The sequence below is a fragment of the Felis catus genome, chromosome C1, assembly GCF_018350175.1.
Source record: "Felis catus isolate Fca126 chromosome C1, F.catus_Fca126_mat1.0, whole genome shotgun sequence".
Taxonomy (NCBI): domain Eukaryota; kingdom Metazoa; phylum Chordata; class Mammalia; order Carnivora; family Felidae; genus Felis; species Felis catus.
Window position 1 is genome coordinate 155,007,529 of NC_058375.1, and position 16,102 is coordinate 155,023,630.

The window sequence follows — 16,102 nt, forward strand, 5'->3', positions numbered from 1 at the left end:
GACTAAATATAAAAAAAATAAGTTAAAAATTACCAAGTCTGTCTGAACAGCAGTGGCCAAGGATATAAGTACATATTTATATGAATACAATTATTTTTTTTTCTGAAATTGCCTATTCAGTCCTTACCCATCTAAAAGTAACTACGTTTTTAATACTATTTTCATTTCTCCATGAACTTGGTACTTGCCTGAGCTTCCACTATAATATTTTTACATATGATATATATGTGCTGCTACATTTCTAAAAGGATCCAAGCTGGTGCCCTTTCTGGTCTCCTGCGTCTAACGTTGGTCTCTCAGCCACTTCTTTTAAGATTTTTTTCTCTATTTGCTTTTTAGATAATGAAGTAACAATTGAACTAATTTCCTGATTGGTTCAGAAAACCAAGGTCTTTCAAGTTACACTGTCTCATTCTAGAAAAGTGTTAGTCTAAGTGTGTGTGGGTGTGTGAGAGAGGGAGAGAAAAAGGATGATAAAGAGAGAGTGAGATAGAGAGAGGTGAATATAACCTTAGTACCCTATCCACAACTGATTGCACCATAGATTACTTTAGAAATCAAAGGATACCTGCAATATACAAGTTGGATATAAAACCAACTCCTTAAGAGGAGGTAATGGCATGAAAATCTACCCATCAGAGGTGCCCCATATTGAATGGTAAAATGTTGACCCAATCATATTATCTGGTTTAGGAAAGAATGAATACTTTAGGCCCACAGATACACTTCTCCACTTCCCTGGAGCTAGAGTTGTATCTTTAATGAGATGAGCTGTTACTGATGTGATGTGTTGTACATTCCAGACTTTTAAGTATATAATGATAAAATGATGTCCCATACCACCTCGCATCCCCTTGTGCATCATTACTATAACTCCATTTCAAGGTTACCTAGAAAATCTCTACCTGATACCCTTAAAGAAACTTCCATCTGTCTTTGCTAACATTCTGTTCTTATCTTTACTTTTTTTTCACTCTATGCCTTTCTTTATCTTCACACCAGCTTCCACTCCTGTCTATATGCTATTGACTCTGTGTCTATATCTCCAATGCAGTGTCTTTCCTTAGGACCAGACTAAATTTTTAGTTCTCTTCTCAACAGAATCATCTAGATATTATATAGCCTACTTAATCTAAACATGTCAAAAACATTTTTGATCTTAGTTAATAGCATATTCCTAGTTCAAATTAATGGGAACATACTAGATCCACAAATAATATACCTAATCTAAAATGGTGAACATAGGATACAATATTGTACATACAGCAGGAGCCTCATTTTGTAAGAAAAAACAAGCACACCTGGATGAAACATATAGAAAATTTCAGAGTAGTGATTTCTGAGTGGTGGGATGACCTCTAATTTAAAGCAAATGTTACAACTTTTACTTTTATTGAACAGCATTGAAGAGATGTTAAATACTTCTTACCTACAATGGAGAGAATGACGACCACAAAATCAAAAATATTCCAGCCTATGGTAAAATAATAATGGCGGAGGGAGATGAGCTTCAGCACACATTCTCCAGTGAACAGCACAATGAACACCAGGTTGATGCGCGACAGAATGTTTGTCACATATTCACTCTGGTCATCTGTTTCTACCATCATTGTGACCATGTTGAGACAGATAAGAATCATGATGCTGATGTCAAAGACTTGTCTAGTTACAAAGTCAAAGACCATTCCTTGAAATTTGTTCTGTAGGGAAACAAGAAAGCTTTTTAGCAACGTAGGAGTTTTCCTGTACATATTAGCATCTGCCTAAGTACTTTCTACATTGGTTAACTTTCTAATATTATACATAGTAACCACTGACTCTGAATGGTGTAAAAGATGGCTTGTAACACATTAATTTTAAAAATTTAATAACCTAAACTTCTATTTACCGATGGGTATTCCGCAGAATAATGATCCCTGTCAAAAGTGTACTTCTGATAAAAAACATTGCATACTATACTCTTCACCCAGAGGCACAAATGTATATTAACATATTAAGATTATGAGAAATAAAGAAACCTGCCTAATTTTATTTTACTAGAATATCCCATGATCAGTTGGACCATGCAGGCATCTCAAAATATAGTATCTAGCAACATTCCATTTGTCTTATTCTCAAAGAATTGCTAAAGAGAACTTGGGATTTCCAGGACACGTCTATAACATTATGCATTTAAAACCTATGGATGGCAATATTGATGTTCTTCCACCAAAAGTCTTTGTTGACTGTCAGACATAGAATGCTGACCCTACACAGGAATAATCAGACCATAATGACCTTCTTTATACTTTGATGTCAAAAATTAATGTCCCCATCACTGATCTGTCATTCTGCCCCTCATTTCTGCCACTGTTAGTCACTGCAGGGCATTGTCTGGCTCATTTCCTTAGGCTGCTGAGGAATTCTGAGGATATCTTCTATCTTACATTTTTCTACACATAGTTGACCCATTTCTACTTCCAGGGTTAAGGTTTAGTAGAGAACAGTATGTATTTCTCATCATTTTCAAGAAGGCAACTGTTGGATGGCACAGTATGAATGTTCACTAGTATTTTGTTCCCTAATGTGCCTCAGGAATTATTTTAACTTCACAAATCATCATCACAAAAATCAATACAGTGTAGGATAAGGCTTCTCCATTTCAGAGGAGTTGTTTGGTTGGTTGATCATGGAAGCATGAGGATTGTTAGTTATCACCATGAATTGTATTTATTGCCCTTGATGGCTGAAGACATTAGTAACTTCTAACTATATAGCCATCTAGAAGACATTAGTAACTTCTAACTATATAGCCATCTATATGAACAGCAGATACTAGAATTCTTTTTTTCTCCACTCAGTACATCTAACGGACAATACAAGGGAAGTAAGATGTTATTTCACTCAGCACTTCATTACTTTGTTAACCTAGCAGAAAATTGCATGCTTTTTAATCCCATCCAAATTTTATCCCTCTTCTTAAGATGACTCAGCAACTACTTTTGAGTTCTGAACAGCTTTTTCTTGTGCATAACACATTGTTTATGTGCCTTCACCATTTAGGTTGGATTCTAGTTGTGTAATTAGAAGTCCCCTGAAAACAAGGATGCATTTTTCTGCTGTGTCTTTTTCTTTCTGGTCTCTCTTTTTTTTTAAATTTTTACCATTACCATAAAAGGTATGAATTAATGATATTCTAAAAATGGAAGAAATCTTTGCTGCTGGAAATGTTAGCTGCTATCTCTTCTGTAAGAAAACACATGCAATTTTTTGTCTTTGTTTATTTTTTTCCCGTATCATTTGGTATTTCTTACTCCTGGTCGAGGTATAGGCTTTTGTGGCTTTTTTGATCCCAATTTTTTCATTGCATTATAGTATTTCTTCTGTTCTTCTGTCATAAAGATATCTTGACCTCCAAAGTATAGAAAAGAAAAATAAAAACTGGTGAAAACTGTGCCCCTTTGCACATAATTTTTCAATGTTAAACTTAAAACAGGAAAAGGGTGGTTAAAAAAGGAAACAGATAAAATAATTAAGTCTAGAATTTTAAATTTGAAAAATACGAATTGCATTTTTTAGGTGCTACAGTATTATTTAATTCTCACAGTCATCCAACATTGACTTTATTACTTTCAGTATTATTTTATGGCATAATGAAAACAAGCAACTGAGAGGCTAAGTATTTTACCCAACACCATATAATAAGTGAGTGATAAAATGCGATTTGCTGAAACATGAAATAATAAGTTTCTAATGCTAGACAGACTGCTTTTCAGAAGTTAAAGACAATCATTTTCTTATTCCAGTGCGGCAATGCATTAGAGTATGTATATTGTAGGATGGGTTAAAGTTATTATAATCCACCTTCACTCAGCCAAGAATTGGAACAAAAGGATAAAAAGGAAACTGGCCAAGTTGGTAGAAGTGTTAGGGATCAGAGATCATTAGTATGGCAAGGATGTGACAGGCCAGGAGGTACAGAGGATTGCAACCCAGGCTAATAAGTGATATAAAGACCTGACATTGATCATAGAATATATTAATAACAATAAAAGGGGGTGGGGACAGGAATTTTCTATAGAAAATGGAAGCACTCATACAATAACAAAATATACTGAACAAATAAGATGAAGGAATAATCAACAAGGAAGAAATATAAATGACAAAAAGCACCGAAAACATGTTCAAATCTACTAGTAATAATAGACATAAAAATTAAAATTAAAAGCAATTTTCATTTATCAAATGTCAAGTATTAAAAACAGAATGTTTGATGCCAGTGAAGCAGCAGTGACCTGAGCACATCCATACACTGTTATTGAGACTATGAGCGAGCATATTGTTTGGAGGAAGCAAAATACTTTGGAAATTTGTCTTAAGACAATAATTAAATACTAATTTTTATTTTTTATTTTTTGGCACAAAGACTTTTGACTAGGTACTCTTTAAATCATTAAAGATTAGAAACAACATAAATCATCAATTTTTGGGGAAATAGTTAAGTAAATTATGATAATCTACGTACAAAGACTTAACAAAATGGGAAAATACTTATGTTAACTCAAAAAGAGAATTTATAACTATAGATAAAATAATTTTGATAACAAGAATATATGTTTGAAAAGTGTGAACAGAAAAACATAAAGTGTGAATAGTGATTACTCCCAAGTAATGGTATTTCTTTACTTTTCATACTTTCTATAATGTGTGTATATAATCAGGATGATAAAATGGGCTTTATAAATGATAATAAGATAAAGAGCTGTTCAATTCAACACTGGGACTAATATTTTATAATTAAATACCAAGGAGAAGGAAATAGAAATTATAAAAAGATCCAATGAAGGAAAAAATGTGAAAAGAAACACTAGGAGATGCTTATGCAAATCTTTTGCCTAATTTATTGCAAACATTCCAAGGGTTTTCACTGGAAAGAATATTTTAAGTAGGGGAATTACAGGGATAAAACAATGAGTTGACTTTGGAAAAGGGGCATATGCTGTGTTCTTTTCTAGTTTTTTTTTCTAATTATTCTCTTCAAAAGGACTGAAAATGTGGCCCCGGCTAAAAAAAAAAGAGAGAGAGAGAGAGAGAGAGAGAGAGAGAGAGAGAGAGAGAGAGAGGTTTTGTGTGTGAACCTATGTACAGGAATGGAACCCAGTCATTCTTGGCTTTCTATACCCTGAAGGAAATGGGCTGTAGATGGTAGAAGGAACGGATGAAAAATAGATTTTAATATATATGCCCATTTGGCTTCTGAATCAAAGTACTCATTTAGTGGAGAGAATGCTTCAAATAATTTTGCTATCTTAGTGAAAGAGAAAATATTAGAAATACTTATCTTCTTTTTTTGCTGGTTGAAATTATCTATGATGACACCAATAAACAGATTCAAGGTGAAGAAGGACCCAAAGATGATGAAAATAACAAAGTAAAGATACATGTATAGACTGTCCTCATACTTAGGCTGGAGTTCCACCTACCAAAGGAGAATAGTTTGTAAAATGTCACAATACATTTTGATGCTAGAAGTCGTTGGTGCATTTTCACGAGAATAGAAAAGAAAATGCCTAGTAATACTTAGCAGTACTTTTCTTTTTCCCTCTGAATCAGCTGCCTCTAAAAAAAGTCTCTGAAATTAGCCTTTAGAGATGTTTTCATGTAAAAAATATAGTTATTATGACACTTTAGAATCTATGTTTTATAACTATAAATACAACTAGTATCTTGCTATTTGGATAGTAGAGTGCTAAATTTGGTAAAAGATTTTTAGGTACTGAGTTTTAATAATTTAAAAATTATTAATGAAAAATTTTATTCTAGTGAATATGTATAGACTATGCTTAGACACAACTATTTGTGTATGCATGAATTTATTTGGTAAACAAGAACTGAGTTATTCATTTAGAAGTTCAGCATCATACCTTTAACATTACAATAGTCCTTGAATTTTTTAGGACATATTTTAGTAGACATAACTGGACACCCATCTTATGAATCCTCAGTTGATGATTCAGTCTTTAGATTTAACTTCCAGTAAATTATCATTGAGCTACCGCATATTACGTAGTAAAGGGTAAATGAGTCACAATAGATAGTTCTCTAATAAATTCATGTCCTTCTAAAGATAACACAGTTAAAACCCACCAAACACCCAAAACATAATTGTAAGTAACAAATGAAATGACACAACTCTGGTGGATATCAGGAAAGCACTCAACATGAAACTAAAGCCACTTATGGAAGTGCACATTAAGAAAGTTAAGTGAGCCCTACCAGGTCAGTTTAAAGATTACAGAGAGAGAAGTTAAACTTTATGATAATAGACTAAACAATAGATTGGACTTCCAAACAATAGATTGGACTTCAGAATGGAAAGATGAGGACTGACAGACCAGACTAAATTTTACAAACTTTTGAAGAGCAGAGTTGGAATAAGCATGGATTTAAGTTCTCTTCCTAAAGCCTGAAAGAGACTATTGTAGGAGAAACCAAATAAAGTAGGTCTTTACTTTGGTGATATAAACTTAAAGGAAATGTTAACCACAGAAGTGATAACATCATTGGTAAAGGCTCCAGTAAATTTATAGATGCTGAAATCATATACAAGAACGAATGTAAAAGGGATTGTTATAGAAATCTAAGGCTGCCTGGACAACATTCATAACTTTTCACACTGTCTACTACTTATGAAGAGTAACTATACGTTTCAACTACCGATACTGATCATATATTTTTTCACATTTGCTCCCATATGCTGATTGTATAATTAGTAGATAAAAAGAAAGCAAAATAGAAAAATATTTAATACAGGGATATTTGTCAGTTGTTAAACATATGAATGTATTCATTTACCTTTCAAAATAATTTGTTTTCATTTATTTTAGTAAGATCTTTCTGATAAACACTGCTATATTTGAATATTAATTTGAGCCAATTTTTCCTTTTTAAAAACAATCATCATAGAATCATTCCATTTTGCTGCTATGCCCTGTTGAATTAATTTTAGAACCTAACCAATGTTACAAAAAGGCAGGAGATAAGGAATACTTACATTTCTGGAATCAACTGCTGCATACATTATATCCATCCATCCCTTAAATGTGGCCTATTAAAAAGGACATGCATGCTTTACTTTGGAATAATTCAGACCTAATGTTTAATAAATATTCTTATTTATGTATTTTTTAAAAGGAACAATGTGAAAGACAGTTCAAAACAAGTTTTACATAGAGTTTGGACCAATACAATATCTTAGTAAGGCTTTTCATTTCTAAAACACACAACAAACAAAAATCGTTATTTGATATATCCTCCTGCGTGATAACTAACTCACAAATACTTCTCTACTCCTTAGAGTTAATGGAATAATGCAAATTTAAAGTGTTATAGAAATTTGGTGGAATACTTTTAGAAAGCTTTACAAATGCCAACACACTTGGAGATATCTGTAGCAGCAAAACAATTACAATTTAGATCTACAAATCAATCATTACATTTAGATCTACTGCAAGGTGATGAAAGTGAAAGTTTAACATTTCTCTTGATCATAACACTCTGAGGATCATACGGACATGTATAAAGTCAGAGTTGCAACTATTCTTTTAAGAATTTTGAAGCATAGCACCCAGAGATCATCCTATATTCTACCTTTTCCCCTGTAGTTTTAATGAAAGTGAGTTAATATGGGTAAAAGTAGAAAATAATACAGTAGATACTTGGCATTCTCAGATTCAAGATGGATCCCAAGTCTAGTAGCTTATAGTAACTTGTTATTTGTCCCGGGACATAAATTTTAAGCCCTGAGAGTCTGAGAGGATTGTTTTTAGCTACTGAACAAGTCTAGAAAGCTTTCAGCATCTGTATCCCAACACATCTTCGTTTTCATAACACTAACACTAGTGAAATGGTGGATGTCATGGGAAGAAAGCCAAGGAAGGGTTTGTGTGATGGCAATGGAAAGAAAGTAATGATTCTTAGCTACAAAATAGAAGCTATCTATCAGAGGGGGAAATACTGAATGTCAGTGGCTGAGGTCAATGACGGAACAAGTCCATTACCCACTAGGTACAGGCACAGAAAAAGTGATTCATAGAACCATTTCAATGAGTTACTCATCAACAGAGGTGATTCTGTACAAACCCAACTATAAAGTAGTACTTTAGAGTTTCTTTAGTGGCAGAATTTATCTAATGGCTGCGTGCAAGATCTTTACCCTACATTTTCAGAATTATTTATCATTTCAAGGACCTGCTTCAAAATTTTTTTTCTTTTCTCAATTTTATGGAGGAAGTGATACACTTAGGTGATATTTACAAGTGTGGTTATTAATTAAGGGTTAGGATAAATTCTCAAGAAAATGTCACCATGTGTCCACTACAATATTTAAAGAAATCATACTTCCAGATTTTTTTAAATCCCTATTTTAATTGCATAAACATTCAGAGTAAGTCAGAAACATCCAGAAGTGAAATAAGAATTTCCAACAAGAAGGTGGGAAGAACTTATAAAGGAATCATAGTACAGACACCTCTGAAAGAGAGGTAAAAGGGTTTTTGACCCACGCAGGTTTGTTTGCTTGGTTAGTCTCTTGGTTGAGCAATTGAAAACATGATCCTGGTGAAGAGAAATAGATTTCTGTGCTAAAGCCTCTGTAGAGAAACAATGAAAGAACTTTTATAGTCTGTTTTTATTCCTTAGGCTGAGTTTGCAGTGGCCAAAATAGAGCAGTATCTTACTATGTTTTTTAAACAATCTGGATTCTGTTTTTACCCACTGCTTTGTCACGATGCACCTGCTGCCAAAAGCAGCATCAAATGCAGATGTTTATAGGGCCACCATCTTTTATGTTTTTATAAATTGCAAACGGTTTTTCTTTTGTGCAAATCAGGCTTAGGGGAGCCGGTAGTAAAAAAAACATTAATATTCAGATACTTACGTATTTAAAGTAGTAAGTACAATAAGGATACTATTATTATGTATAGTAGACTTAAGTAATTGTTCTGAAATGTCATTTGAAGTGAGGCCACAGCTGCTTATATTTCATTTCTGGGTTCAGGCACTACCCTGTATTATTTGTATTTCACTGTGAGGATCCAACCCTAAAACCTCAATATCATTCCCTGGTCTTCAAGCCAAATCATACAACTCAGTAGCAGTTAATTGCCACCAATTACTTATAATCCAATCAGGTGTGTTAAGTATGTATGTTTGGGGAGGGTGATCCATCAGTGGAAAATGCTTTCTAATTGCAATAGAAAAAAATAAAGCAAACTTACTGATTTATTCATCAACTTGTTCATATGGGAAGAGAGCAATATAGGCGGGAAGAGAAAAAAACCTTTGGAAAGAACTGAATTGCCTGGCCTCTATCAACTATGTCTGCACTGCTTGCATGGGCTGAAGTTGCCACCCACCTGGGCTAACACACTTGTGCTAACAAATCAAAATTAGAAAAAAAAAAGTGTGTTATAAACTTCCTTCTTAATAGCTAAAGTCTCTTCTTAGTAACTTAGATGTATGTTATCACTTTATTATTCCAAACAATAAACAAATTTCAGAGAAAAGAGTGTTCACTTACAACTTGAAGCAAAGAGAGATACCCAAATCCTACATTATCAAAGTTTACTTTCACATTTTTCCATCGGGCAGTCTCATTTCTTTCTATTAGTTTTAGGCAATCAGAATGATTATTCACTTCGGAGATCTCAAACATGTCACCAGTTGTGGTGTTAATACAGTGGTAGAATTTGCCAGCAAACAAATTTACGCCCATGATGCTGAAAATTAGCCAGAATATAAGACAAACCAGAAGCACATTCATGATGGATGGAATTGCTCCTAAAAGGGCATTCACAACCACCTAATACACAAATGGAAAAAAAGAAAAGTCAGAATTCTTGTTGGTTAAAAATTAAAAGACATTCTCCTAGTAATCTTTAGTATTTCTTTAAAAAAAATTTTTTTTTTTAGTATTGAGACTATTCTATGACACTTAAAAGCAAAGTAAAAAAATCTTAAAATGAAATCCATTCTTTCTTAAGCAATACATTTAGGGAAACAAATATAGATAATATAACAAAGAAAAAGAAAGTTTAACAAAGAGAGGGGGAAGTACCAAAAGGTTGAAGGAAAGGCAAAATCAGAGGAATTTGCTGCCAGATGAATTGAGAATATTTGTTGTTTATTAGAAAAAAGAGAGGCAGGAAATCCTAATACAGACGATAAACTAATTTTAAAAAAGGTTATATATTAAATAATGAAATTAAAATATTTGGACACAAGTCAATCTGACCAATATATTTAAAAAAATTAAAAATTCAGATGTATAAATATAAAAATATTATTAAATGCCTAATATAGTTTTGTCCTTAATTATTCATGCATTGCTATGACTAATAATAATTTTTGCATAAGAAGCAAGACAATTTAGCATTATGTATTTCATTAGATCATCACATCGTTTATTTCAAGCTCCAGTCATGTCAGTTGTTTCATTTACTGAGTTTAATTCAATAAACTTATTTTAAATGAAACATAATAGAAATTGGTTTCTTAGGAAAATAAGAAAAGGAGGGGTGCCATACATAGTGCCCAACTGTGAAGTGATTAACATACAATTCTGAGCTAAATAATGACCTACTCTTTTTCTATGGGAGCATGTTTTTTTCCCTCTTATCTTAATTTTTGGATCACAGATGAAAAGATCTGAGTTTTCGTATTTGGCAACACTGTAGGGATGGCTGTCCTCGCTCCCTCCTCCACAGTGCCCATTGGAGCTATACTATGAGTCACTAAGAGGGAAGATAAAGACAGGCCCTAAAATGCTCATAAGTGACAGAAGATGCCTCAGACTTGAACGACTGATAGCTAAGTTAATTCTGCCTATGGACTTCTATTATTATTGTCAATCTGATCCAATGTAAACAACAGGCATCAAAATATCTTCCATCTGCCATTTGATGCCAGTGTATTTTTAGAACAATGTTTTTTGATTGCCTGTCTGAAAAAACAAATACACGAGCCAATTCCTTATGCTTCTGAGCCGTGTTTAAAGTTTGCAAAGAACTCTAGGCCGTCTGGGGTTCCAAAACAGTGTGATAAGTGGGCCGAAGGAAACAGTAAAACCACTATTGGCAAAGGTAAGGAAATGAGCATAAACATTTAAGTTGGTTGAATTATCCAGGCAGATCCAGGTGATATAGCCTATGCAGCCTACCAGACTGAAACATGGCACCTTACCATATCTCATTTGCCTGTCTGCAGTAATACAGTTGATTGAATAAATCCTTCTTTTATACTTCATTTTAAATATGTGGATACACTTAGATTTCTCTTGTATTCAAAATTTAATAGCTGAAAGCAAGTTACTATTTCCCTCCTTTTCTGAATATTTTGCCTACCATCCAGATTTAAAAAAAAAAACAACCCTTATTTTAATTGTATATTCATAGAGTACACACTTAAATGCACATTTTTACCTACAATAGCCAATTTAGAGCATGGCAGAATAGTGGTGACCTCTACTTACTTCCTGAATTGCTTTTCATGTCAGTCTGCAGGTCTCACACTTCTTCCTTTAAAACTTTTCTCATCTCTGTTAATTCTTTTCACCATCCATCCTAGCTCTGGCCTCCATTAAGTCGTACTTGCACTCTTGTCAAAGTCTTCTAACTTTCTCCTTCCTTTGATCCACGTAAGATGAATTCATTATCCCTGAGTCTCACTTGAAAATTATTTAATGGATTCCCACTGATGATCAAATATTTTCCTTACCTTGGTATTCAAATTACTCCACAATCTACATTTCCAGTTTAAACTTCCCTAGCCGCCTACCCTTCATCCCAACCCAACTAATACAATACCAGACACCTGAGATGCCTTTGGAATCCCTTGCTAAGTATCCCCCTTTCTGGAACATTCTTTCTTCCACAAGGTCTGGTTCATGTAGCACTTCTTTCACGGAGCCCCAGTTCACCCTCCACATTAGCCTCCAAAATAAAGATCAACATTTCCTCTTTTGAATTTAAGAATCAGAATTCCAGTGCTGGCCAGGACCATAGAAATAATTTAGTGTGGTGTTTTCTGTTGGCAATGAGAAAATGGGGCTAAAAGATTACGATCAGAAAGTAGACTAGAAGTGGCACCTAGTGCTTTCTCTTTCCATTCTACCTCACTGATTCACCTTGGAGTTGCTCCCATTTATCTGGTTTCCAGATTGCTCTGGATTAGAGTTACTTGCATTCCTGTGATCTTGATAGATGAGAGGCTTTCCTTTTTCTAATTTAAGATGCAAAAATATATTATACTTCTCCAAGGCCTTGAACGCTTTGAATATAGGAAACAGAGTGCTTTGGGTATAGGGAAAAAAAAAAAAAAGGTTGATTGAATGAATGAGAGGAGTAAAGATTAACTTAGCATTTATTGAGGAAAACATAATCTTTAATGTTAGTTTTGATTATGAGATGAGACTAAAGAACCTGACACAACAAAAAGTTGTAGGTTAGCCAATAAGTCTGAGAGGTTTACTTTGCAACAGGGATTTGTTTTGTGTTAAAATGAACTCCATGTAATTCATGATCACACGAAAGAGCAAGCAAGGACTCTGAAGCAGTGTCTTTCAGGATATGGTCTGCAATGTTGGCATACGTTTGGTCCAGAGGAAAGGTTTATTTTTATGAAGATAAAAACATTAAATATTGGAAAACATTTGGCACAGTATTGGGCAATTTACTGTACAAAGGTCCATCATATCTAAAATTTCATTAAATTAAGCAATAAAGTTCAGAGAAAGGATTGCCTTTTCCCAGGACCCCTAAGCCATTCCTTGGTTCAGCACAGAAGGAGGTGTATTAATTCTTTTCAGGCTCTAGGGATCTGCAGCAATTGGTTCCCATGAGGTGAAGGTACTGGGAAAAGATGGCCTGAATAAATTGGGAAGAACAGATAGAGATTTCAGGATGCAGAAAAGAAGATGTCTAAGGAAGGAACTATCTTAATACTAGAGGTTGCTTCTTCTCACAAATGCTTTGTAAGACACCAATAGAATTTCTCTATTTTAGCACAATCCAATCTTATAAAGACTCTTTCCATATCTAATTCATTATCTGCATTTTTATTAAATCAACACAAAATGAAGGATTGACAATTAAGTATGCAAATTCATGTTAGGAATTTTGATACATGTAGAAATGTCTTGTCTGAACAAATTATCTCTGAGCTTCAAATAATACTACTCATGGATTCTAATGCTTCTCTAGTCTAAATACAAAAACTACATGAATAAAAATCAAAAGCAGGCGAGGTAAAATCACATCTTTAAGTATAAAGAAGAGTAATGGAATCTTTTAAAAAGCTAATGACTACATTTGTGTTGTGGGGTTTAATTAAGATAATTGTCTTTGAGAGATGCGATACTTCAATTATCTAAACAAAAACTCCAACTTGATCTCTCTCAAAATAGAAACTCTTCTTCTTGTACATTATTTTTAAACTTTAAGAATAAACAAACTATAGATTTATTTTTATTTATGTTTTCATCATGTTATCTTCTAAGATCCTAAAAAGTTATTTGGGAGTGACTTACTCTAAGAACTGGGTTTATACATTAAATTCTATTTAATACACGTGATAAGACATTTCTGTTTTGTTTCTAGGTGGGTATTGTAGTCTGTATAGTTCGAATAAGTGGATTTTTTTATATTAACTTTTTTTCCATTTATAACACAAATCACATGTGCTTACTCAACTCTTAATATATTTTGCCTCATTACATTTTGAAAATAACTCTCCTAAACTTTCATTTAATAAAAACGGAAATGGTCACACAATCAACACCAGTCTTATGAAAGCTGGAATATTGAACCCTAGCATCCGCTCATACATATCAACAAGGCAGAGAATTGCCTGCTGGCATCTGGATGGCAGTTTTCAGGACCCAGAATCAATGTAAAAAATGGCAAGGGTTTTATGTCTCAAACAACACCATCAATTGACAAGTTCAAATTTCCACGCATTCATTCTAAACCAGGTCCCCCACCCTCACCAATCAGATAATTTCCCCATAAATGAATAACTCCATATACACATAACTAAATCATATTCAGTGAAACTTAGTAAAGATATGAACCGTTAGTGTTCAAATCCACACAGGGTAAATTCACAAAGGTATTTTTCTCAAAAGAAAACTTAAGGCAATTGAAAATAGGGGATTCGAATATAGTGTACTTTTCCCTATTGTGGTGAGAGAGTACCGTTCCCAATCCCTCCCTCATCCCACTACACAAAGTCACAGTGAAAGGATGAAAGGTAGCAAAAGGGGTAATACAGTACCCATAATAAAGGGCTGAGGGGAGGAACCAGCGCTCCACCCCATCCAAGTTGGAGCAAGATTATCCTATATAAAATAGAAATATATAGTTTGTTATTAGTTAGAAATCTGATATGACAGAACATTTGGTGTTACTTTTTGTATATGATATGGTCTCTGTCTGTTTCCCTATTAATCAAGACTTGAGTTCTTTTGAAAAAGAAGGTATCTAAGATTTCTTAGATTAGGAAATTAAAATTATTACAAATTTAAGTACAAATTTTATTTTACTCTAGATATTCATGACATCAATTCACTCAGTTCAATTTTACAAGTTGAAAAATTTGGACTGGAAATTTGAAATACAATAAATGTTTAAAAGCTGTCAGCCAGAAATGTGCATAAAGCATGCAAAACATAAAGTGCAACGTGATGATAATTTATTCCTTTCTAACTTCTTATCAAGCACTATACAACATGCTTTGTTTGGTAATGTTGCATAAAAGCACATGCTTGAAAAAGTGACAAATCAACAGAAATAAAATGAGTGCTTGATTTATACTCTGACACAGCTATTGTGGTTTTATGCTGCTAAGGAAAAGAATAAAATGAGAGTTTCTGAATGTATTCACACTGGGAAATATCACTTCCCAAATATAATCATCATTATTATCTCTATCTTCACCATTATCCATATTTACATTTTTACAAAGTAAAAAAATCCAAGCACCAGAAGCACAAAAATAGAATTAATAATCGGGTTATTTTGTCTCTACAATGCCAAACACGTGTTGAAATGATCAGCCATTTTAGGGTTGTGTATATTCTGTCATTACGAGGCAAGGAATTACATTCATAAGTCCTATAATTTAAATGCTGAGTTCATCTCCTATTAGCATCAATAAGAAGTTTATGTTTTTAAAATTCTCAGTTGCAAAAGTCAACCTTTCCTTATAATATAAAAAGCATTATTGATCAATAATTAGAGATAAGGTTATTTCTGTAAATATCAAACATAGACCCACAGGACCAACATTGCTAATGGAAATAAAGTGTTCAACATGGGAACATCTGGCCATTTGATCATGGATTTAATACATTTTAAAAAGGTTAAATTTGGAATGTTTATAACAGCTCCAAATACTTATCATTGTTCAGATTTCGGAAGACTTTCAAAAGATATTACTTTGATTCAGGCAATATGATTTCAATTAGAATGTATAAAAATAATACTTTTCTCAAGAACTGAACCTGCCAGTCTGAAACAAAAGAAAGTGACATTTTAAGTGGAAAATAAACTTAATGTTTACATACCCTGGGGAGAATTTCCTTTTACATTTTAGTAAATATGTGAAGATCTCTGTGAGAAATAAAATAAGACTGCATTATATTGTGTTAAATTGTTTCTAATGAGGAAAAAAAAACTTTTTTATATATGTTAGGGAAATTAAAGACAAGTCTCACGTTCTTAAAAGGTGACATTTACAATAAATTCTATTTTAAAAGAACACAGAAGGCCATCAACAAACCTAGAAAATGTAGATGGAAGTCTTCAGTAAAGCTTAGTTTCCATAAACAACTAAACCTTAGGCAGAAAAAAAAAGCAATGTTTTTTGTTTTGTTTTGTTTTGTTTGTTTGTTTTTTTGAATCACACTTAATTCAGTAGCTTTGTTTTGGTAAAAGAATGTTTGATTTTTTTAAAAAAGAACTATTTTTTTAATGTGATGCATCTTATACATCAATGCTTCATGAATTTTAAAAAGGTATGGAAAATAGTATGTCAATAATGGCAACATTTTTAACCTGTTATGAAT

The 16,102-nt window shown here is 33.1% G+C and overlaps 1 protein-coding gene across 6 annotated transcripts in view; it reads right to left on the reverse strand.

Annotated features, from left to right (window-relative positions):
* SCN1A (sodium voltage-gated channel alpha subunit 1) overlaps positions 1-16,102 on the reverse strand; it is a 147,291-nt gene that overhangs the window by 3,936 nt on the left and 127,253 nt on the right. For all 6 annotated transcript variants that reach the window (XM_019838205.3, XM_019838207.3, XM_019838206.3 and 3 more), the window contains exons 22-26: positions 9,560-9,841; positions 7,034-7,087; positions 5,321-5,458; positions 3,294-3,398; positions 1,430-1,700 (exon numbers count right to left, since the gene is read on the reverse strand). In XM_019838205.3, the coding sequence (XP_019693764.1) occupies positions 1,430-1,700; positions 3,294-3,398; positions 5,321-5,458; positions 7,034-7,087; positions 9,560-9,841 (850 nt within the window). The remainder of the gene's footprint in view (positions 1-1,429; positions 1,701-3,293; positions 3,399-5,320; positions 5,459-7,033; positions 7,088-9,559; positions 9,842-16,102) is intronic.